The 25,434-nt window shown below is 43.5% G+C and overlaps 1 protein-coding gene across 4 annotated transcripts in view; it reads right to left on the bottom strand.

The window, feature by feature from the left end:
* ST7 (suppression of tumorigenicity 7) overlaps positions 1-25,178 on the bottom strand; it is a 233,057-nt gene extending 207,879 nt beyond the window's left edge. The window contains exon 1 of one of the 4 annotated variants that reach the window (XM_073328161.2): positions 24,992-25,178. In XM_073328161.2, coding sequence (XP_073184262.1) covers positions 24,992-25,142 — 151 coding nt within the window. In that variant the 5' untranslated portion in view covers positions 25,143-25,178. The remainder of the gene's footprint in view (positions 1-24,991) is intronic. The other 3 variants (XM_073328156.2, XM_073328160.1, XM_073328158.2) reach the window with 3 other exon arrangements.
* Between the last annotated feature and the right edge of the window lie 256 nt (positions 25,179-25,434).

Genomic DNA, 25,434 nt, shown 5'->3' with positions numbered 1-25,434 from the left:
TGGCATTTCCTACTGTCCTGCTAAGGCAGCTCCCTGCTCAACTGGCTGGCTTCTGTGAATCCCTTTCTTAGGCACCTGACTCTCCCTATGCATTGTATAGGGAGCCTGGGCACCTACCAGAGTTGTGGATTCCACTGGACAGCAGGGCACCTAAACATTAGGCATTGCAACAGTGAATCTAAGTCTCCATTGTGGATCTGGCACCCAGATACCATAGTGATGGAAATATCTTGGAGAGAACACCATAGGTAAGGATAGCCTAGTGGTCAGAGTGCTAGCCTGGACTTTAGGATACCAAAATTCAATTCCTCTTCCACCACAAACATGCTGTGTGTCTCTGGGCACGTCATTTTGTCTGTCTGGTTGTGTCTATACAAAGAGTTTAATGTAAAGCTTTTTGATGCATCAGGTAATTCATAGTATGCAAATCACACCAACAGCATGCACAAAATACCTGTTCCATTTTCAATTTGCATCTTGTGAACACAAAGTGGCAATTTCCTGTGAGCTGAGCACATAGCATTCTCCAGAGGTATCCAACAGTCCTTTGTTTTTTTGCTGAGCAGCATGAATCCTGGGATTGTTTTTGCTGTGAATTGTGGGAAGCCAGGGGGGTTCAATTTTTCTTTTTTAAAATATCCCATGATTCCTTTGTATCCACCCCACACTTCTTTACTGGACTGGCTCACGCTATTTTTGAATTGCTGTCAGCTAGCATGAATACGTCACTGTAGCGGCATGGAGCATTGTTAAGGGTGAATAATGCACAGGTTGCTTGGACTGTATTACAGCATTCAGAGCCAGACAACTTCTGCACCTGACTTTGCCTATCGCACCACCAAGCAGATGATGCGGGAGCAAGAGAATATTCTATGGCAGGAGCAGCAGTTCCTCCAGCAGCAAGAGAATACTCAGCAGGACAAGGAAGAAGATGAGGAGGGTGCCGAGCTGTTGGAACAAGAGAACCGGTTCCTGGATCACCTATGCAGTGTTCAGTGCCATTTCTGGGCCTGGGAAACCAGTGTGATTGGTGGGAGAGGATCATTCTGAAGAGCTGGGATAACCAACAGTGGTGAGAAAACTTCAGGAGGGGGAGGATTACCTTTTTAAAGATCTGTGCAGAACTGACTCTGGAGGTTTAGCAACAGCATACAAGTGGAGAAATGGGTCACCATTGCCATCTGGAAGTTGGTCACCCCAGAACATTACCACCAGTATGTAGCCAACCAATTGCATGGGGAGATCAACTGTTGGGGCCATTCTCTGCTATGCTATTGATAAGGTGCTATCTAACCAGGTCACAAAGCTGGGTAATGCTCAGGAAATTACTGAACTTTGCATGCATGGGGTTCCCAGACTGTATTGGGGCAACTGATGGAACCCATGTGCCTATTATTTGCTGCTCTACCCCTGTCAGGGCACAGAATTTATAAACAAAAAGGGGTATTTCTTCATGGTGCTGCAAGAGCCAGATAACTTCTGCACCTGACTTTGCCTATCGCACCACCAAGCAGCAGGTTTACAGACATAAATGCAAGGGTCTGGAAGGGTCCATGATGCTAAGATCTTTTGGAACTCAGTAGTGTTTAAATTAATGAAGAAAGTACTGTTTGCCCGTAGGAGCACTGCAGATATTAATAGTGTGGAGGTTGGTCCAGCTATTCTGGGAGACCCGGCTTATCCCCTGATACCCTGGCTAATGAAGCCATACACAGGCCACTTGGACAGAAGGAAGGAACATGTTGTCTGAGTAGTTTCAGAATGGTAGTCAAGAGTGTATCTGGCCATTTGAAAGGCAGATGGCACTGCTTACAGAATAGGTTGGAAGCAAGAGAAAAAAAATGTTCCAACCATTATCACTGCACGTTGGGTTTCGCAAAATAGTTGAGCAAGCAAGGGGGAAAGCTTTGCCGATGGATGGGAGGTTGCAGTGTGGAGACTTGCTCAAAGGTTCGAGCAGCCTGCAAGTGTTCCATAGAGAACACAAACACCTATGGGAATGCTGTCAAGGATGCCTAATGTTCGCATTTTGAGTCACATCCCTGAACACGTTATCCCATGGGGATGCAGAAGTTGCACACACTGGGGTATTGTGTGCAAAATGGAGATAACCCTATCTCACAGGGGTATTGGGAGGATAAATATATTAAAGATTATGAAGCACTCAAATACTAGGATGGTGGGGGCCACATAAGTACCTAAGATGTATAAGAATCCAGAAGTTTAAATAAAACTAATTATCTAATGAGTGAGTTATTGCATTCAGAATCAACTAGTGCCAGCTTGACTTACGGTTCATCATAGCTGGAAACCATAGATTGATTGGTGCTTTTAGCAGATAGCTCAAGAGCAGAACTAGAGACACTATTTGAAGCACTCACAAAAATGTGGTTTAGCTGAGGGTCTGTTGCTTTCTAACAATATTAGAAACTTTATGCAATATACACCAACAATAATTAATAGTATCAATATAAGCTTACTATATCTACTGAATCCGATATGGTAATTTATCTTAATAGAGCGTGAGAATTTCAAGGGCCATATGGGAAGTCACTGATTATGAAATCCTTTAGAAAGGATAAGAAAGAGACTTTGTGGTTTACATGTCAACGAGTCAGCTCTTTCATCATACGGTACTTAAACAGAGACCATATATTCAGCATTGCCTCCAGTTTTCAGTTTCTGCACAACCTTATGCTCCAGATGCATTCAGAAAGATTAGATACAGAATAAATAGGCATATACTTAAAGTGTTGGGGTTTAAGCTAACTATCCTCCAGTCTGAGCAACTGTGCCCCACTGAAAAAAGATGGGTTTTCTTTATTTAAATGAACTGTTTTGGAACTCAATTTCTAACACCAAATTCAGCCACCTTTCTATACAACTTACCAGTCATTTTCCAGTAGTTTCTTTTAAAAACCACAAATCAAAATGAAGTTGCACTGTTATCTTATCTCTGCACATATTGGGCTCTCCAATAATGAAAGATTCTAAGGATGAATTTCTGACCCTATTGTAGTCAATAGGAGTTCAGACATTGCCTTCAATGGGGCCAAAATTTCATCCTGAAGCGTTCTAGAAGAAGTGGAAAATTAGTCTATGTCCCATACGTTGCAATTTGTCATCTTAGACTTTTAAATAATTAGGGTCATATTAGTTCTGTGCTGGTAAAACCCCACAGGGCACTAAGTATCAGAGGGATAGCCATGTTAGTCTGGATCTGTAAAAGCAGCAGAGTCCTGTGGCATCTTATAGACTAACAGACGTATTGGAGCATAAGCTTTAGTGGGTGAATACCCACTTCGTCAGATGCATGTAGTGGAAATTTACAGAGACAGGTATAAATATGCAAGCAAGAATCAGGCTAGGGATAATGAGGTTAGTTCTATCAGGGAGGATGAGGCCCCCTTCTAGCAGTTGAGGTGTGAACACCAAGGGAGGAGAAACTGCTTTTGTAGTTGGCTAGCCATTCACAGTCTTGGTTTAATCCTGAGCTTATGGTGTCAAATTTGCAAATGAATTGAAGCTCAGCAGTTTCTCTTTGAAATCCAGGTCTAAAGTTTTTTTGCTGCAGAATGGCTACCTTTAAATCTGCTATTGTGTGTCCAGGGAGATTGAAGTGTTTTCCTACAGGTTTTTGTATATTGCCATTCCTAATATCTGATTTGTGTCCATTTATCCTTTTATGTAGCGACTGTCCAGTTTGGCCGATATACATAGCAGAGGGGCATTGCTGGCACATGATGGCGTATATTACATCGGTGGACGTGCAGGTGAATGAACTGGTGATGGTGTGGCTGATCTGGTTAGCTCCTGTGATGGTGTTGCTGGTGTAGATATGTGGGCAGAGTTGGCATCAAGGTTTGTTGCATAGATTGGTTCCTGAGTTAGAGTTACTATGGTGCGTTGTGTCGTTGTTGGTGAGAATATGCTTCAGGTTGGCGGGTTGTCTGTGGGTGAGGACTGGCCTGCCTCCCAAGGCCTGTTAAAGTGAGGGATCATTGTCCAGGATGGGTTGTAGATCACTGATGATGCGTTGGAGAGGTTTTAGCTGAGGACTGTATGTGATGGCCAGTGGAATTCTGTTGGTTTCTTTCTTGGGCTTGTCTCGTAGCAGGAGGCTTCTGGGTACATGTCTGGCTCTGTTGATCCGTTTCCTTATTTCCTCATGTGGGTATCATAGTTTTGAGAATGGTTGGTGAAGATCTTGTAGGTTTTGGTCTCTGAGGGGTTGCAGCAAATGCGGTTGTACCTCAGTGCTTGGCTGTAGACAATGGATCGTGTGGTGTGTCCGGGATGGAAGCTGGAGGCATGAAGGTAGGCATAGCGGTCGGTGGGTTTTCAGGATAGGGTGGTGTTAACGTGACCGTCACTTATTTGCACCGTGGTGTCTAGGAAGTGGACGTCCCGTGTAGATTGGTCCAGGCTGAGGTTGATGGTGGGGTGGAAGCTGTGGAAATTGTGGTGGAATTCTTCCAGGGTTTCCTTCCCATGGGTCCAGATGAAGATGATGTCATCAATGCAGCATAGGTAGAGAAGGGGCGTGAGTGGACGAGGGCTGAGGAAGCGTTGTTCCAGGTCAGCCATAAAAATGTTGGCATATTGTGGGGCCATAGCGGTGCCACTGGTCTGGAGGTATATATTGTCACCAAATTTGAAATAATTATGCGCGAGGATAAAGTCACAGAGCTCAGCAACCAGTTGTGCTGTGGCATCATCAGGGATACTGTTCCTGACAGCTTGTTTTCCATCTGTGTGTGGGATGTTTGTGTAGAGAGCCTCTACATCCATGGTGGCTAGGATGGTGTTTTCTGGAAGATCACCAATGCATTGTAGTTTTCTCAGGAAATCAGTGGTGTCACGGAGATAGCTGGGAGTGCTGGTGGCATAGGGTCTGAGTAGAGAGTCTACATACCCGGATAGTCCTTCAGTGAGAGTGCCAATGTCCGAGATGATGGGGTTTCCAGGATTTCCAGGTTTATGGATCTTGGGTAGTAGATAAAATAGCCCCAGTCAGGGCTCTAAGGGTATGTTGATTTGTTCCTGTGTTAGTGTAGGGAGTGTCCTGAGTAGATGGTGCAGTTTCTTAGTGTATTCCTCAGTGGGATCTGAGGAAAGTAGCCTGTAGAATTTGGTATTGGAGAGTTATCTGGCAGCCTCCTTTTGGTAGTCAGACCTGTTCATGACGACATCAGCCTCTTTGATTATAATGTCAGGGTTATTTCTGAGGCTGTGGATGGCATTGCATTAGGTACGACTTAGGTTATGAGGCAAGCGATATTGTTTTTCACAATTTCTGCCTGTGTACGTCGGTGGAAGCATTCTATGCATCAGTTCAGACTGTCATTTCGACCCTAAGTAGGGGTCTATGTGGAGTTGTTCTTCTTGTGCTGTTGGTGGAAGGGTGTCTGTGTATCAGTGCGCTGTTCACTGTTATCTTGAAAGTATTCTTTGAGTCGGAGACGGTGAAAGTAGGCTTCCAGATCACCGCAGAACTGTATCATGTTTGTGGGGGTGGTGGGGCAAAAAAAAAAAAAAAAAAAGTATCCCCGAGATAGGACAGACTCTTCTGCCGGACTGAGTGTGTAGCTGGATAGATTGACGATCATAGAATCATAGAATATCAGGGTTGGAAGGGACCCCAGAAGGTCATCTAGTCCAACCCCCTGCTCAAAGCAGGACCAATTCCCAGTTAAATCATCCCAGCCAGGGCTTTGTCAAGCCTGACCTTAAAAACCTCTAAGGAAGGAGATTCTACCACCTCCCTAGGTAACGCATTCCAGTGTTTCACCACCCTCTTAGTGAAAAAGTTTTTCCTAATATCCAATCTAAACCTCCCCCACTGCAACTTGAGACCATTACTCCTCGTTCTGTCATCTGCTACCATTGAGAACAGTCTAGAGCCATCCTCTTTGGAACCCCCTTTCAGGTAGTTGAAAGCAGCTATCAAATCCCCCCTCATTCTTCTCTTCTGCAGGCTAAACAATCCCAGCTCCCTCAGCCTCTCCTCATAACTCATGTGTTCCAGTCCCCTAATCATTTTTGTTGCCCTTCGCTGGACTCTCTCCAATTTATCCACATCCTTCTTGAAGTGTGGGGCCCAAAACTGGACACAGTACTCCAGATGAGGCCTCACCAATGTCGAATAGAGGGGAACGATCACGTCCCTCGATCTGCTCGCTATGCCCCTACTTATACAGCCCAAAATGCCATTGGCCTTCTTGGCAACAAGGGCACACTGCTGACTCATATCCAGCTTCTCGTCCACTGTCACCCCTAGGTCCTTTTCCGCAGAACTGCTGCCTAGCCATTCGGTCCCTAGTCTGTAGCTGTGCATTGGGTTCTTCCGTCCTAAGTGCAGGACCCTGCACTTATCCTTATTGAACCTCATCAGATTCCTTTTGGCCCAATCTTCCAATTGGTCTAGGTCCTTCTGTATCCTATCCCTCCCCTCCAGCGTATCTACCACTCCTCCCAGTTTAGTATCAGTTTAGACGATATTGCTGGGTGAGCAGGGCTGGCTCCAGGCACCAGCGTTCCAAGCAGGTGCTTGGGGCGGCAGCTCGTGTGCCATTAGGGTGTTTCCACAGCGGCGGCAATTTTGCGGCAGCCTCTATCTTCAGCCGCCTGCGGCGGCAAATCGGCAGCAGCCCCCATCTCTTCAGCTGCTCGCGGCAGTGGCAATTTGGCTACAGCTTCTCTCTCTTCAGCCGCTCGCGGTGGCGGCAATTCGGCATGCTGCTTGGGGCAGCAAAAACGGTAGAGCCGGCTCTGTGGGTGAGTTAGGGGTACCACTTTTGTGGCCCCATGTGCCAGGTAGGATTTTAGACAGTTTACAGTCCTTTTTCCTTTGTAGAGAGGTGAAATGTGTAATGTAGATCTCCTGTCTTATTTTGGTAAAGTCTGTTTGTATGGAAGGTTGGTTATTTACGAGTCTCTCCAGGTTGGAGAGCTCTTTTTTGATGTTTTCCTGTTTGCTGTATAGGATGCTGATCAGTGGTTCCTCAGTTTCTTTGATAGCGTATGGCATAATCTTTCACTGTGGCCCCTGCAGTATGTAGAGAGCAATGGATTTTTCACCTTCAGTCCATTTGGTATGATGTCCATCTGTTTGCATTTGGAAAGGAAGAGGATATCTGTCTGTACTTTTGCAAGTTTCTTCAGGGCACTGGATACTTACTGATTTCTCTCTCATTGAGTTTTCATAGCATCATTACCTTGGGGAAGGAAGGTTAATCCATGGATGTGAGGGATGAAATCCTGGCTCCACTAAAGTAGAAGGCAAAACTTCAGTGGGGGCCAATATTTTACACAGTGGGTCCTAGCATCTCTTACTGCTTCCTGCCCTGTAGAACAGTATGGCTTCTTCAAAAGCCATGCTTCCAATGATGCCTCTCCCTGGTTGATGCTCTCTCAGACACACTCCAAAGATGTCTGGCTGTCATCGCTGTTTACCTGATGTCACCAACACTTCAACCACAGGATTCTTTACAGAGCTTTTTGGACAGTGGTGTATGGGGAAGATAGGGAGGATAAGGCTTACTGCTACAGAGAACAGATGTCTTTCCTGTACCCCACCCAGCTCTGCCTTATCTTAATCCACAGAACACTCACATACAGGTTTTTATGTGCGGGGAAAGAGAAACTAGTATACTGAAGTCCTGGTACTCTTCCGCTTCTATGCTACCCAACCAAGATCTTCTTTATACTTCATTTGTGGAAGAAGAGGGGCAGATCAAGCCGTATGTATTAAACTGCAATTTGTGTTGGAGCTCTCTGGTTGGATCAACACTATCCTGTTAAATTTATTATTTAACTATAGCAATGGTCGATATCACATGGAAGGTGGCATGGGTTAGTAGATCAGATAACCATGTGCCAGGCCAGCCTGTAGTATAAAAAATGGTCAATCCTCAGCATGAAACATATCCATAGTGACACCAAGCCATTTGTTTATGTGAAGACAAATGTGCAGCACTCTCACGTTACTAGCACATTTTTAAGTGAAACAGACAACTTACAAGATTTAGAAAAGAAAATATACATATAATTCAAGTGCTATTCCACTTTTTAATCTGCTCTCTTAGCATTTCACTGCTGAGAATACAAACTAACAGAACAACCCAGTAGGCTTTACATTTCACTCCAAAGCCAAGTTTACTTCTAGAAAGTGAGCTGGAAATTACAACATTGCATGGTAGCAGTTGGCAAAGCTTTGCAGAAAAGGAATCTTGCTTATGACAACTATAAACAATTTCATTTTTCCCCTGTTACTCTTAATCTTTTAATTGCTATATTTAAATGCACTTAATCACTTAAGCATTGAATAGACCATAGTGATAAATCTTCACTTTAGACGAAGCAATAATAAATCTTTGTCTTCTCTTAGCAGCTGGCCCATTTTGATTCGGACTTTGAATTTTTATCCTTTCCTCAGGCTTAACAGTAACAACTTGTTAGTTCTGTCTTTTGAAAGTGTGACACTGTTCCCATTAAATGCATTACCCTTGTTTAAGCTTAAACATTTTTTCCATGTTAAAAATGGATGTCCTTCTGCAATACTGTACCAAGAAACAAACAAAACAAAACATCCAATTAGTCTCTGCTGGTAATTTACAATGCAACAGTAGTTCATTAGTATTTATTCAGCACCATTGGTGCACATGGCACTTTACAGACATGAGAAGACAAGCTAGAGCTTATAATACAATCTTTCAATGGAGGCCTCCAATGCCACAGAGAGCTAATTTAAAAACAGGTGGAAGAGGGCTTCAAAAGCACACTAACAAATAACAGAGTAATACTATTCCACAAGCAGCTCATAGCTTGGCTAGAGAAATCAAGCTACATTTTCATCAAAATTCTTCGTCAAATACTCAAACCCCTTTGAGAAGACAACAGGTGTTAGAGGTGGCAAGCAGAAAAATGTAGGAAAAGATTGTCTCGGGACTCAGGAGATCTGGGTTCTATGCTACAGGTTTCCCCAATCCTGCAAATTATTTAAACTCCACTCCTGCAAATACTCATGCACATTCTTAATTTTAACTTAATCCCATTGATTTGTGTGTAAAGTCAAACAGATGTACAAACATTTGCAGGACCACAGCCTTCATTTCTCTATGCTTCCATTTCTGCAATGTTTCCAAATGGGTGATAGCCAAGTGATATTTCTGACCATTGCCTTCAGTATTCTGGTTTGGCTAGAAATCTACTGCACATAGTAAATACCTCCCATATAGCTCTCAGTTGCATGAAAGGTATTGGCAGATGCTTGGAGTTGGGATTTAAATAGTTACATCTGAAAATCTCTTTCGAATAAAGTTAACTTTTTTCTTGTCACCCACAGTAGCAACCTCAAGGCTGTGATTGGTGCGCAGGCTACCGTAACTTTGTCGTTGTTTTACTTTGAATTACTTCGTGTTCATATAGTTTAAGGCCAAAAGGAATCATTAGCTCATCACTCTTGCATGCCACAGGCCATTAAATTTCCCCCCAGTTACCCTGTACTGAGCCCAGTAACTTAAGTTTCACGAAAGCATGACTTGTGTTTGGCTAACACGTATCTTTCAGAAAGGCATCCAGTCTTGATTTGAAGACTTTAAGAGATGGAGAATCCACCACTACCCCTGGTGGTGTGTTCCAATGGTGAATCACCCTCATCATTAAAAATATGTGCCTTATTTCTTATTTGAATTTTTCTGGCTTCAGCTTCCAGCCATTGGTTCCTGTTATGCCTTAATCTGCTAGATTAAAGAGCCCTCTAGTAACCAGTATTTTTTTCCATTTGAAAGTATTTATGCCCTGAAATCAAGTCACTTCTCCATCTTGTGATAAATGAAACAGATTGAGCTCATTAAGTATGGCATTTTCTCCATCCCTCAAATCATTTTGTAACCTGAGGCCCCAATCCTGTAAACTCTTATAGAAGCGCTCAGTTTTAAGCATGTGGTATTAGAGTCAGTGACATAACTTGCACTCGAGTTAAGCATGTTCATAAGTGCCTGCCTGGTCAGGGCCTTAATGTTGCATAAACTCAGAGATATTAAGGCCAAAAATAATGATAGTCTAGTCTCACCATCTGCATAACACAGGCCGTATTTCAACTCGATGATTCCTAACTCCAGCCCAACAACTTGTGGTTGAACTGCAGCATATGTTTCAGAGAGAGAGCCAATCATGATTTAAAGACTCCAAGGGCTGGAGAGTTTCCCACATCCTTCGGTGATTGGTTCCAACAGCTGATTATGTTCACGGTTAAAAAGTGTGAGCCTTATTTCCAGCTTGAACTTTGCTGTCTTCAACTTCCAGCTATTGGTTCTGGTTATGCCTTTGCCTGCTAGATTAAAGAACCCTCTGCTATTGGATATTGTCTCCCTGTGTAGGTAATTATAAACTGTGGTCAAGTTGCCTCTTAACCATTTATTTGATTAGCTAAATAGATTGAGCTCCATTAGTCTTTGTACGGTCTGTTTTCCAAACCTTGAATCATTTTCATGGCTCTTCTATGTACCCTCTCCAACTTTTCAACATCCCTTTTAAAGTGTGGACACCAGAACACAGTATTCCAGGAATGACCTCACCAGTGCTGTATGCAGAAGTGATATTAGCTACCTACTCCTGTTCCTACTAATATTCGTATTAATGCATTCAAGTATCATGTTAGCCCTTTTTGCTAGTTTGTTTAATATATAGTGCTTTTGTTTGGAATTATGTATACTTATTTGTTCAAGGACTTTCCTGAATATTCACTGTAAATGGGCAGTGTTAGCTACTTTTTCTTCTGTATATGCAAACTTACTGGATTGATTTATGCAAAGCTATTACTTTTCTTTTATCTATGCAAATAAGGCCATATTCAGTTTTTAAACATCTACCAGAAGATAAGGAGTAAACTTTTCAGAAGCACCTACATGACTTAGGAGTCTCTTTCATTTTCAAAACTGACTTAAACACTTAGGAGCCTAGGTCCCACTGAGAATCAAAAATATGTAGGCACCTCAAGAAACTGATAGGCACCTTGTGGAATTTTCAGAGACATGGGAGTTAGGGGCATAGAAGCTTTTGAAAATCTTACTGGGCACCTATCTGCATCTTTAAGTGCCTAAATACCTTTTACATATGGTCCAATGTGCCTAAGTCAGTTCTGAAAATGGGGTTTAGGCAATTCTGCAAATTTTAACCAAGGTCCCTGCCCAGATGATCTTGCAGTTTAGTTAAGAGCTTACAGTATAATTCAGCATTTGTACATCAGTCAGGACGAGTCCATAGTACTTTTGTTCAAGATTTTATCATGCAGAGCTTCAAATAGCCTGGTTTGCATGTTTCCTCTGAAATATTGGCAGTTCAGTGTATTACAACCCCTCTGGAAAAAAGCCAGTTTTTAAAACACCTTAAAATATTTTTGCTATCTCTGCATTAGATTGGAACTTCATTAACAGCTGCTTTCATTTGAGAGTTTTTTGCCAAATAACTGAAAACCATATCCCTGAGTTAAAACAAAAACAAACTAACTCACTCTGAAAGGAAATATTTAAATTTCTAGGTCAGAAGTCTTCTACTATACCACTACATGCTCCACTTATCAGGCGACAAATTTTAATTTTCATTCTTTTTTTTCTTTTAAGGTAGCCCTAATCTGAAGTCTTTGAAACAGAAATCCATGTTGCAAATAGTATGCTACATTTCTGCAAGTAATCGTCTCTCTTTTAAAGCTTAAAAGGGCACTTTCCAAACAGATCACGCCCAAAATTTTACATACCTTAAAACTGTTAAAATCTGGTGTGCAGTATCCACTTGAATCTTAATCTAAATTTAATATTAACAATCCAAATCGCCACCATTTTTGCAGGACAAAGACAAGCAAACAAAAACACCTAATATGCAAACATTGCTTACAGGCTCTACGTCACAGCTAACACTTTCCAGAGCTGTAACTGACATAATTGAAGATGGTGGTGAACAATAAACAAAAAGAGGTTTGTTTCAGATTCATTAGAAATGAAGAAAAAAATAAAATCAGCGTTTATTTAAAAAGAAAAAAATTTCCATTTTAATAAAAATATTACAAACAACAAAATTAAAGAAAAGTAATTAATAGTGTTGTTCAAAACTAGCCGCATGTACTATCAGATGCAATCTGCAAAAAAATTGAGCCAAGATCACAAATAAAATCTAAATAAAAAATTATTAGATTTCTTGTTTTAAAATAAAATCTCTATGCAGGATTAAAACTGATATAGTTAAAGTGGTGCTATCATTAAGGCTACATTTTAGTTACAGGCAATTTTAGTAAAAGTCATGGACAGGTCATGGGCAGTAAACAAAAATTCATGACCTGTGACCTGTCCATGACTTTTACTGTATACCCCTGACTAAAACTTGCGGGAGAGGGGCGATTCAGGAGGGTGACCCAGGGGAGCACCGTGCGTGCTGGGAGGGTGCGGGGGCAGGCTCCCTACCCAGCTCCAGGCAAGCGGGGAACCCAGCTCCAGGCCCCACGTGCTGCCTCTGCTCCACCCTAAGTCCCAGTTCTGTAGCTCCCATTGGCTGGGAATCGAGGCCAATGGGAGCTGTGGGGGCGGTGCCTGCGGGCGGAGGCAGCATTGGAGCTAGGAGCTGAGAGAGGGGAAGTTGCTGTCTCCCTTCCGGGGAGCACTGCCCCCCGCAGGTAAGCGCTGCCCCGCACCCCAGCCATGGAGCACTGCCCCCCGCAGGAAAGCGCTGCCCCGCACTCCAACCCCCAGCCATGAGCCCCCGCACACCCAAACGCCTATGGCAGGGTGGCCCGAGTCTGCCCCAGCAGCGGCTGGTACGCCTGACCCAGAGGCTGCCCAAGCAGGCCCAGGCCAGGTACACTAGCCTCTGCAGAAGTCACGGAATCCATGACTTCCATGACAAACATGGAGCCTTAGCTATCGTTAACTCTTTACATTAAGCAATTCAAATTAAAAAAAAAAAATTAAAAACGATTGCATTGTTGGAGTGAAATCTGGCCCCACTGAAATCAATGGGAGTTCTGCCATTGACTTTAATGGTATCAGGATTTCACCCGAGATTTGTTGTTGTAATATGTACATTTACATAATTCACACAAACAATATTATGAAATCAGGACCATAAAAGAAAGTAGGCTTTGAAACTGGGCTAAGTTATTACCGACTATCTGGTCAATATAGAAACAAAAGCCCCCAATCCTCCCCCAAAGAAATACAGGCTGCTCACTTTCCATTTTTTTTTTAAAGTTATACAAAACTGAAAGTCCTTTCCCTTGTACTTTTTCAAACTAATAGTTTCAGATTCTAATTATTAATTGTCTTGAACTGGAATGAGCAGGAACAATCACTCTGTCCACACATTCAAGACACCTTTTTGATGCAGTCGGAGATAACATATTTTGAAATTAATTCGAATCAAGAGCTGATGGCCTTCTACACCACTAAAACCTTGCCTTACCCCTCATGAAGGTACTAGGGGCAGAGTAGTTTTTGCTGTCCTTCACCTCTTCCCCCCCCCCTCCCCACACACTTGGCAATGGGCTCCATGACCGTTCAGAAAAAACACTGCCTGGAGGGAATCATTCTTGGACTAGTTGAAGAGCTCCCTAAGAGCGAAATCCTGGTCCCATTTACATTAATAGCAAAATCTCCACTGACTTCAATAGAATCAGGATGTCACCCTAGATCTTCACTTATGTAGATCCCAGGGCCCCAAACACCCCACAGTTAGGGTTGCCAAGCCTCCAGGATTGGCCTGGAGTCTCCAGGAATTAAAGATTAATCTTGAATTCAAGATTAATCTTTAATTAAAGATTATGTCATGTAATGAAATCTGCAGGAATACATTCAACCAAAAGTGGCAACCCTACCCACAGTAGATGACATGAAGTGGCCACTAGTTTAAGGTAGTTTTAGGAGTAGATATAAATTACATTTTCTACTATACCTTGTAGTCTTGTATAATATGACTGATTACTGGGTGACAAGTGGGTGAAGGATTATCTTTTATTGGACCAATTTCTACTGGTGAAAAAAAAACAAACAGATTTTGAGCTACACACAGTTCTTCTTCGGGTCAACCCATTTGGGTACCCACTATGTGTTGTCCTATGCTAACCCTTCTTTTGTTGTCTATAAATCTGGGAGGCAGAGATTAGAAACTACCATTTTTCACTCACAAACAATGCCCCCAAAATCAGTATATTCTTGCTTTCAGAAATTGTGGGGAGGGCTCCATTTTGCCCACATGCATCTCCCACAATGTTACCGCTTATAAAATCAGACTCTTTGTTTTCTTAAATGGATTTATTGCTTAACATGAAGACTTAAAGGATTAGATTCACTGGTATGCTCCAGCTGCTCAACCATATAGCTGAACATACCAATGAATCTATCTTAGGGGGACCCCATCACTGTAGTGTCTGTGTGCCTCACTCTGTGTATTTTTCCTTACGACACCCCTGTGATATAGGGAAGTACCCTTATCCCCATTTCACAGATGGAGAACTGAGGCACTGAACATTTTAGATTATGTGTTCACTGCAAACTTAACCTGGGTGATTGGAACCTGGCTCCAAACATGCAGGTTAGCCGAGCCCGGGGGTAGGGAGTGGGGAGGGGGGACACTCTGGAAAGCCCTACTCAAATTACTGAGTCTTCACTGGTGCTGCACTCCCCTGCATGTGTTACTAGCACTACTGGGGGCATATCCCATCGTTCTTTGCACTCCTGCAAGAGGAATCACTCTTTGATTCTCACTCAGTGAATTGTGGGAGAGCCTGCCTATTCTTCTTGAAAAGCATTGGAAGACTGTCAGCACTCAAGTGAGTTAGCCTGAATCCTCACTGCAAAGTGGGTGGGTTACCTGCCTGACTTAAAGCGGAACCCAGGTTCTAACCTGCTGGGACAGATAGCCCAGGCTGAAAGCACCACCAAACTCAGGTGAGAGGGTAGTGTGTGTGGATGGGAGCGGGGTTAGGGACACCTGAATAAGAGTCTGAGTCAACTCTGCAGTGAAGACACATATAGAAGCTGAAATCCTAGCCCCACACTGAAGTCAGTGGGAATACTCCCATTGACTTCAATGGGGCAGAACTCTACCCTAAGTGATTTCCCTAAGCGCACACAGGAAGTCTCTATCAAAGCTGTGGTTTCCAAGTCCCAGGCTAGTGCTCTGATTGCTGAATCTGGCCCAAATATGGGATAATTCTCATGACAGGATTTTTATTATTGTTGTTTTTTAACCCTGCTGTAGCCAACTCATATACTGCAGGGTGTTGCAGTAAGTGTTGAGATAGACCTGTTCCCTCCAGATGTCTGGTGCTCCAAGCATTAGGTTGTTGCCTTCGATGGAATCCTATGAATATTCAGATTCCGTGTATGCTGCCAGAATCAAAGGATGCAAAAACCCAATGCAAATTACTTAGCAATTCCTAACCCAGTTGTCTAGGCAGCCTGACCTTTCCTCCCAGGCTGCAGCGTCTGGCCTGCTGCATACAGGCATCTTCTGTCTCCCTCCCATGAGCCTGGTTCCCTCTGACCTCACAAGGATACAATTTCCTTTTCCCTGTATGCCAGGGATTATGGCACATTCTCGTGGCTGAATGCTGAACTGGGTAACAGTGGTCTCCACTGGTTAGAGTTTTTTTCTCCACTCAGCTAGGATGGAGATAGGTACCCAGTAATAAGATGCAGACAAAACATTAGATTAATAGGGAGGTGGAACAATTGATATTGAAAAATCTCTATAGTTATGTCCATTTTTAGGAAGTCAGATCTCTAAACTTCTCTACTTTCAGTGACTCACAAAAGCCTCTGATGAATCTGCTTATCTGTCCTGTCACAAGCCAAATGCAACAAATGATGTTTAATGCCCTAGTAATTAAATCTATCTTTCTTTTACCCTCAAAAGGAAATACACAGTAGTCAGCAATTGAGTCTCAAAAGTTAAACACTATTTATTTCAGAAAAGGAATAAAGGGCAGAACTGTTATCGCAGGGGGGAAAAAAACAAGTTGTATATTTGTATAAAAGGTGTGTCCTAATCCAATTCACATTGATGTTGACTCTAGCTGCTGACTTGAAGGGAAACTATTTATAAAAATAATCAAGTGTATTCTATTTATTTTGGACTAAGACATCACATTCCTTATTTAAATTCTTGTTTTATTTTAGTATTCCAGCCTGAATATGCTGTACTGTTTCCTGGTTAAAAGGATGTCATGGTTACAGTAGTTCAAAGGTTATTGTTGATTAATTTAAAAATTAACTTTGGCATTTTGTTTTTTAAATTTTACTGAGATCAAATGGAATGGGTGTAGTGTTATATCATGGACCTGACTCCCACTGTAAGAAGTAACTCCACTAAAGATACTAGAGTTGCACTGATGTAAAAATGGTGTAACTGAGAGGACTATCAGGCCTTACATGGATTCATAGATTGCGCTCCCTACTAATATAAAACAAGACTAACCAGCATTGCCAGCCCCAACAGAGCCACAGAATGGTAGGAGTACTAATATATACACATCAAAAGGAAAATAATATCACACTCCATATTCATAAATTCATAGTTTAAAGCCAGAAGGGACCATTAGATCACCTAGTCTGACCTCCTGTATATCACAGATCATTACATTTCATCAAGTTACCCCGGGACTGAGCCCAATAACTTGTCTTTCATTAAAGCATATCTTTCAGAAAGGCATCCGGTCCTGATTTGAAAACATCAAAAGACGGAGAATCCGTCACTTTCCTTCATGGTCTGTTTCAGTGCTTAATCCCCCCAAACTGTGGGGCACATCCCTCTAGGAGGGCATGGAGGAACATTCAGGGAGGCGCAGCAGAGCCCAGGCCAGCCCCCATGAGGGGTGGAAAGGAGCGCCACCCAGGCCTGCTCCGCCCCCAGCTCTGCTCTGGCCCTTCCCCCAGCCCCAGCCAGGACTCTGCTCCTGACTCCAGACCCACCCCCAGCCTTGTCCCCTTTATCTCTATCTGCATCCCCCCCCATACCCCGGGAAATGGACAGGGGTATGGAGGGGTGCGACCCTGAAAAATTTGGGAACCACTGGCTTAATCACCTTCACTCTTAAACACGTACACCTTATTTCCAGTTTGAGTGTGTCTGACTTCAGCTTTCTGCCACGAGTTCTTGCTATGCCTTTGTCCCGGAGATTAAAGAGCTCTTTAGTATTCAGTATATTCTCCACTTAGAAGAATTTATACACTGTAATCAAGTCACTTCTCAGTTTTCTGTTTGATCAACTAAACAAACTGAGCTCTCTAAGTCTCTCACTGACAGGTATATTCTCCAGCCCTTGAATCATTTTATGGCTGTTTTCTGTGCCTTCTCCAATTTTTCAACATTCTTTTTAAACTGTGGACACTGGAACAGCGGACACAGTAGTCTATTATCAGACTCACCAATGCTGTATATAGAGGTAAAATGATAAAATCACCTCCCTACTCCCATTTACCCATCAAAGCATCACATTAGCCCATTTTGCCACAGCTTTGCATTGGAAACTCATATTGAGTTGCTTGTCCACTATGACCCATAAATTCTTTTTTAGAGTCACTGCTTCCCAGAGTACAGTCCTCCACACTGGAGGCATGTCTTGAATTTTTTTCCTATATGGGCCCAGTGTGCTAAGTGTTTTCATATTTACTTTCAGATCACTGATGAAAATGAGGAATAATAGTATCAGGTCTAGTACCAATCTAGTACTCCCATTTGATGATGGTTCCCCATTGACAACTGACTACATTTTGAGATCCGCAAATTAGCCAGTTTTTAATCTATTTAACATACACTTTACTGAGACTGTATTGTGCTAATATTCTAATCAGAATGCTGTGTGGTACTATATGGGGACAGATAAAGTATAAAAGCCACATTTTGTATACTGTTCTCCTACTGAATGCATCCGATGAAGTGAGCTGTAGCTCACGAAAGCTTATGCTCAAATAAATTTGTTAGTCTCTAAGTGCCACAAGTCCTCCTTTTCTTTTTGTTCTCCTACTGTAACTAATTTTCATTGCAAAGTTTAGGAGTTGCTTGTTTGCCTTAAAAGCCACAGCTGTGAAAGGCTTTTCCCATTTTTAGCCTTCATACTGGCACATCAGTTGTGTCTGGGTCATTTCAGTGAAAAACATGATGACTCATCTGAACGCTGCTATAATAATGTATTTCAACTGAAATAGCAGAACAGTGAATGAGATACTTCAATCCCAGAAAAAAAAAGTAGAAGCAACACGCATTTGATTAGTTCTCATATGGACTCCACAGTTTTCTGAAATGGAGAAGATGCTACAAAAAGTGTTTAAACATATCTGCTGGGTACTGCTAGACAGTACAGTCAGTCTTATACATATTATCACTGTAGGTTTGGTAGGATTAGATTTTTATTAGTAAATGTTGATTTCACCTTACACAAACTGATGAAAAAAATATTTCTATGAATAATTAAAATTTTAGATTGGCAAAGAAGAAAAATGTGGTTTGAGAGCAGATTAGAATTCAATGTAAGGATATTTACTTTGTATATTTAGACATGTGATGTTAAAAATTTAAGTTTTCATGGTTATAAAGCTTTAACAATTATTGTCTGACACCCCGTTGCCTGATCCCCATACAACTTCCCACAACTATGGAAACTTACAGCTGTAAAAATTTCTAAAAATAAATGCTTAAACCCCATAATTTTGTGCAACTGTGAACTTTCAAAAACAAAAAAAATGCTTAATCAGTATTATCAGTTGAAATTATAAAATAAATAAAAATCAAATTCTGCCAACATTGTAAATACATAAACAAGAATAAAAGAATGAAATAATTAGAATAATACCTTGCAAGTGTCCAAAAAACAATCTGCCTGAGGTCTTAATGTTTTTTAAATCCTGTTTACTGTCCACCATGATGTGATTGCAGAGCCATTGGCCATTATCTTTGAAAACTCGTGGTGAACTGGGGAAGTCCCGGATGACTGGAAAAAGGCTAATGTAGTGCCAATCTTTAAAAAAGGAAAGAAGGAGGATCCTGGGAACTACAGGCCAGTCAGCCTCACCTCAGTCCCTGGAAAAATCATGGAGCAGGTCCTCAAAGAATCAATCCTGAAGCACTTGCATGAGAGGAAAGTGATCAGGAACAGCCAGCATGGATTCACCAAGGGAAGGTCATGCCTGACTAATCTAATCGCCTTTTATGATGAGATTACTGGTTCTGTGGATGAAGGGAATGCAGTGGATGTATTGTTTCTTGACTTTAGCAAAGCTTTTGACACGGTCTCCCACAGTGTTCTTGTCAGCAAGTTAAGGAAGTATGGGCTGGATGAATGCACTATAAGGTGGGTAGAAAGCTGGCTAGATTGTCAGGCTCAACGGGTAGTGATCAATGGCTCCATGTCTAGTTGGCAGCCGGTATCAAGTGGAGTGCCCCAAGGGTCGGTCCTGGGGCCGGTTTTGTTCAATATCTTCATAAATGATCTGGAGGATGGTGTGGATTGCACTCTCAGCAAATTTGCGGATGATACTAAACTGGGAGGAGTGGTAGATACGCTGGAGGGGAGGGATAGGATACAGAAGGACCTAGACAAATTGGAGGATTGGGCCAAAAGAAATCTGATGAGGTTCAATAAGGATAAGTGCAGGGTCCTGCACTTAGGATGGAAGAATCCAATGCACCGCTACAGACTAGGGACCGAATGGCTAGGCAGCAGTTCTGCGGAAAAGGACCTAGGGGTGACAGTGGACGAGAAGCTGGATATGAGTCAGCAGTGTGCCCTTGTTGCCAAGAAGGCCAATGGCATTTTGGGATGTATAAGTAGGGGCATAGCGAGCAGATCGAGGGACGTGATCATTCCCCTCTATTCGACATTGGTGAGGCCTCATCTGGAGTACTGTGTCCAGTTTTGGGCCCCACACTACAAGAAGGATGTGGATAAATTGGAGAGAGTCCAGCGAAGGGCAACAAAAATGATTAGGGGTTTAGAACACATGACTTATGAGGAGAGGCTGAGGGAGCTGGGATTGTTTAGCCTGCAGAAGAGAAGAATGAGGGGGGATTTGATAGCTGCTTTCAACTACCTGAAAGGGGGTTCTAAAGAGGATGGCTCTAGACTGTTCTCAATGGTAGCAGATGACAGAACGAGGAGTAATGGTCTCAAGTTGCAGTGGGGGAGGTTTAGATTGGATATTAGGAAAAACTTTTTCACTAAGAGGGTGGTGAAACACTGGAATGTGTTACCTAGGGAGGTGGTAGAATCTCCTTCCTTAGAGGTTTTTAAGGTCAGGCTTGACAAAGCCCTGGCTGGGATGATTTAACTGGGAATTGGTCCTGCTTCAAGCAGGGGGTTAGACTAGATGACCTTCAGGGGTCCCTTCCAACCCTGATATTCTATGAAGTCTGTAGTGCTTTGAATCTACTGTGTGCAGGTAGGAGTCCTAGGATCAAGTCAGATCTCAATGTATTTCCTTCTCAAACCAAATGGGGCTGGCAAACACTGTGGAGATAATATTCTCAGCTTCCCAGAGGGAATGGTTTTGCATATCTCACACTTTCTACTCCCCAAAAAGCTGTTGCCTGGTATTACAGCTTTTGAGGAGACAACTACCTTCCTCAAATGCAGAAAAAATAAATGAGTTACAGCTGGAGTTGAAGGGGGAAAAGATACAGCTTTATCTTTAACATGGGTAAGACTCCCCAGTTCAGACTGGCTAACACTATGTAAATTACTGCTGGTTCAGTAAACTAATGGGATTTTGGGTATATACCAGGCTTAATAGTATGGGCAGGGAGCCCTCTGCTACAATGATGATCTTCTAGAAACCTTTCTGCTATCTTTTACTTCTCAGTTTCATTCAAAAGAATGACCTGGTTTCTAATCTTTGCCCGAGGCCTGCTTTATAAAAAAGTGCTAAGAGGCCATATATATATATATATATATATATATATATATATATATATATATATATATATATATATATACACACACACACACACACACTTTATTTCTGTTTGTACAATTTACATCAAGTCAAGGATTTCACCCTTGCCACAGTGCCCAGTCTGCTTCTCTCAAATAAACTATGAATTTTTCATAAATATATTTTCCTTTTGACCACCCCCATGCCCCAATCCCTGAATATGCCACCAATTATTCATATGATCCACGGGTTAAGGATTGACAGCCCTGGAACGGAAGTTTCCTGTTTATCCACAGAATATGTACAGCATGGGAAGTAGAGGAAAGCTTCCCAATGTTGCCCAACCACTCGGACTCAATTCCAACTAGGAGCCATCTCTCTGGAACAGAGGACTGGTCAGTCTCTAGAACCATTCAATTCTTGACAATATCAGCCGCAAGGCTGCCTGAGACGAGCCATCCATTAGAAGTTAACGGCTTTTGGCCACTATTGATTTAAGCCAGTGAATTAGAAAGAGGTGCAAGGCTCTGCATCTATGCCTGGGTACCCAATAGCCCAAGTTCTTCTAAAGAGTAATACAGAAAAAATAGCACTTTTTTACATCAAATGTATATGTTATTTTTTGTACAGTGGTAGCAGCTATGTGCCCGCATATAACCAAAAGACAGTCCCCATCCCAAAGAGCTTTCAATCTAATCAAATATGTCTTTTCTTAAAATAAAAAGAAAAACAAAACACTTTAAGAGGGTTTTGCTATTTTCTAAAATAATGTAATATTTTTCACTTAGAGCAAGATCACAATGCACCATAAGATGCCCCCTATAGTCCCCTGAATAGGCTGTGGGTCAGTGTGGAGAGGGGGATAAAGTGGTCTCCAGGGAGCCACTATACCCCCTGCCATAGAGGCAGGTAGGAAGCAGGTCGATAGGTGCAAGAAACTAGCAGAGCCTTGACTCTGCCTCTCCAGTATGCCACTGGCCAGCATATCTTAGCAAAGCAGGGAAGTAAATTGGCATAGGACAGTAACAGATTGCTCTGGGAGGGAGTTAAGAGGGAGCCAGGGGTAGAATTGTGACTCAGTCTGCTCTTGGAGCAGCACAGCTACTCAGTGCTCCTTGCCTATGAACTGAGAGTAAACTCTCAATTTAGCCCTTAAAAGATTTTCTCTGGCTATACCCTTAAGTCCATCCTAGAGAGGTGGTGGGAAGTTAGAACTCTCTTGTAATGCAGACGTCGGAGCCTGATGCCCAGGTTCCATAACCAGAGGATGTGGTCTGCACCAAGGGAGGCCAGACATTGTGACCTGCCCTCTAGATGTCAGGTTGAGCTCACTTCCACCTCATGAGTTATTGTCTGTGACTTCTCCACAGTCACAGAGTGGGGAGGAAAGTTAAATAAAAGGTTAGAACCTTCCTACCACTCCCCCACCCCCGCAACAAGTCCAATCAAAAGAATAAAACTAACCTGCTATATGTAAAATATCATTCAATCAGACTGCTTCTCATTACATCTTAGACCTGATTCTTCAAGGACTGTAAGCTCTTCAAAGCAGAGACCATATCCGTGAATTCCTAGCACACTGTTGACACTATACATTTTAATGTATTTTGATTTATAACAAATATACATTAAAAAGAGACTATCCAGGGCCTCAGGCACCTTTGCCAAAAAATTAAAAATACAATCAAAGTAAAATCAACAGTTGTTTCTCACTTCAAAACCAAAAGAATAAAATAACCAACTACAGCAAATCAAGCCCAACCAACAGCCTCATCCCTCCAACATATCAGCCATCATTATACCCTCCTCAGCAACCTGGGTAAACAAACAGGCCTTGCAGCATGCCCATTAGTTCAACCAATTCAATGATGATGAGATGAAGAAGAAATAGGAAAGATAGTAGGCTGCAAAGTGGAGGGCCTCTCATGATGAATGCTCTGCCAGAACTCCCACTCTAAGACCACGTCTACACTACCCGCCGGATCGGTGTAGCTTTAGAATAATCTAATTTTAAAGTGGGAAAGGGATGGATCACAGTAACCAAGGTTCACATGTGAAAGAAATGAATGCAATTTCCTCGCCAGCCAAAAAAGGAAAACACGCTGTCCACAAAATTGTTATTAGATGACAATTGAACAGCAACTGGAGACCCAAGATCCAAGACCCCAGACTGTGAAAAGTGGACACATACTATCAAGACAAAGGGTGGATCAAATCCTCACTATAGCTTCTAGTTGCTTCCCTCAAACTACCAGCAACTCTACACTGAGTTTCAGCCAACTAGCTCTCATCCATGCCCCAGTCTCACCCAGGCACTGGGTCAGGCACTAGTGTATGTAATAACACTATTATTTTATTAGGTCAATTTTTCAAATACATTTATACTATTGTAAGCCATGGAGGTTATCGTTTTAACACATTTAATAGGGCCTTATTGTTACAGTTTTGGACTTCCTTAGTAATGAAGGTTATAGGATATGCTTTACAAGATTTTCTAAAATTATGGCTAAACTTATTGCAGTGCTACAGTAGCCACTTAAGTCTTATGTCACTTACACAGCCCCATTTGTCTCGAATGCTCACTTTTGATTTTTCCTCATATTTCACAATGCCCCATATTCTGGGAGCAATCTCCCAATTCACACAGGATCTGGGGGACGAACTGCTGGTTGGCGGGCAGGAAGCAGATGCCACTAAGGATTCATATATACCCCACCACACACGCTAACGTTGAACCTTGCGCTGTATCAGCCACCAGGCCAAACTCCTGCCTCTGCTAAACCAAATCGCCTCACCACAGCCAAGAATTTCTTTAACAAAACATTAGGAAAACCACGATGATTAGAACTGTGTTCTGGTTTATCAAACCATTTGAGTCTTGTAACAGGATGTTTCATAACAGGATCTGCAATGTTTAGCAGCTTGAGCACCTGATTTCGAGTTTATTTTTAAAAGTGCCTTTAGGAGGGCATTAGCCCTGAGCTGTGCGGCTCCCAAGTGCACGACACTGCAATGTTTAGGGAAGGGGACTCTCGCTGAGCCTCACTTACGGCAGCCAGTTGCTAAAAGCAGCACCCTCCTGGCAAGAGGCAACCCTCCGCGCTGTTGCACTTCTCCAGGGCAAAACCTCAGGTTTGAATAAATATCTCCTCATGGGAGAGGCAGCCCCATAAGCACCTAGCCATGCCCCTGACACACACACACAGAGCAACCTGTGCCCAGAGAGGGACCCCGGCTGGCCCTGTTTAGAGAGGACAGTCCTTATCCTCAAGGCAAGCTTGGCTCTGCCCTCCGGCCCGGGGCTATTCCCCAGCTGTGCACCGCTGGCGGACACTCCCACGCCCCCGCGGGCAGCCCCAGGCGCACACGGCGTGGCACCGTACCGCGCACCCCCACCCGCTGCGGGCAGCGAGCGCTTGCCGGCCCCTGGCGGAGAGAAGGAGCCGCAGGGACGGGAGACGCGGGCTGCAGCTGCCCGCCGACGCGGGGCAGGGGGCTTGCCCGGGGCGTGCAGGCAGCCCTGTGGCTTCCGGAGGCAGCGCTGCCTGGGGGGCTATTCTGAACCCCGGGGGCGGGGGGAAGCACCTTCTTCTCCTCGGTTCTCAGCCAGCTGCAGTAACCCGGTCGTGGCGGGCGGGCGGGCGGAGCAGGGCAATAAACTGCCCCTGCTCCGTGCACAGACGCAGAGCGAGGGCTGCCCCGCGTCTCTCCCGCCTGGCCTAGGCAGGGGAGCAGCCAGCTGCAGGCAGCCCATTTCCCCCCCCCCTCTCCCTCCAGTTCCAGCCGCCAGCGGGCACCTGAGGAGCCTGCAACAGGCGAGGGGGGGAGGAGGGGGAATCCAGGGCTTATGTGCCAGGCTGCAAAGGGAGATCAGGAGTCTGAACTGGGGCGAGTTCAACTTTCCAGTGTAATCCCCCTGCCCAGCGCTGCAGAGAGCCCCCTGCGCGGCTCGCGGACGAGCTCTGCCTGCAGACGTGTCCCTCTCTCCCGCACAAGTTGCACTAACTTGGGGAAGGGGGGTGGGGGGACTGCGGGAAAGCGCCCGCGAGGTTTCCGAGGAGAATGTGGTTTACCTGTGGTTAGATTGTCATTGATCTTCAAAGGCACCCTCAGGATGTAGACTAGGAAAAGCATGATGAAGAACCACAGGGTCCAGAGGTAAGTCCACGACCAGACGATGCAGGACTTGAGCTGCTCCAGAAAGCCTGTCCCAGCTTCAGCCATGTTTTTGAAGAAGAAGAAGAAGAAAAAAAAAAAAAAAGCCAACCCTGCTCTCTGCTGCCACAACCTCTCAGTGTGTATTTATGGGATGATTCATGCCTCCCAAAGTAGACTTCTCCCCTCCCTTAAGGTTTCCATACAGGCATCTCTTCCAGCCGCAAAATAATGAAGAAAATATTTTTAAAAACCCTACGTACACAAAATAGCCCCACCTCAGCTCGGTCTGCGTCTCTCTCTGTGCCTAGAGTGCTCCCGTTTACAGCTGCAGCTGGGTGACCCCAATTAAACTGATTTC

The sequence above is a fragment of the Lepidochelys kempii genome, chromosome 1 (genome assembly GCF_965140285.1).
Source record: "Lepidochelys kempii isolate rLepKem1 chromosome 1, rLepKem1.hap1, whole genome shotgun sequence".
NCBI classification, from domain to species: domain Eukaryota; kingdom Metazoa; phylum Chordata; order Testudines; family Cheloniidae; genus Lepidochelys; species Lepidochelys kempii.
The sequence above is the reverse complement of the archived record's forward strand: the minus strand, read 5'-3'. Positions and strand labels throughout refer to the sequence as shown.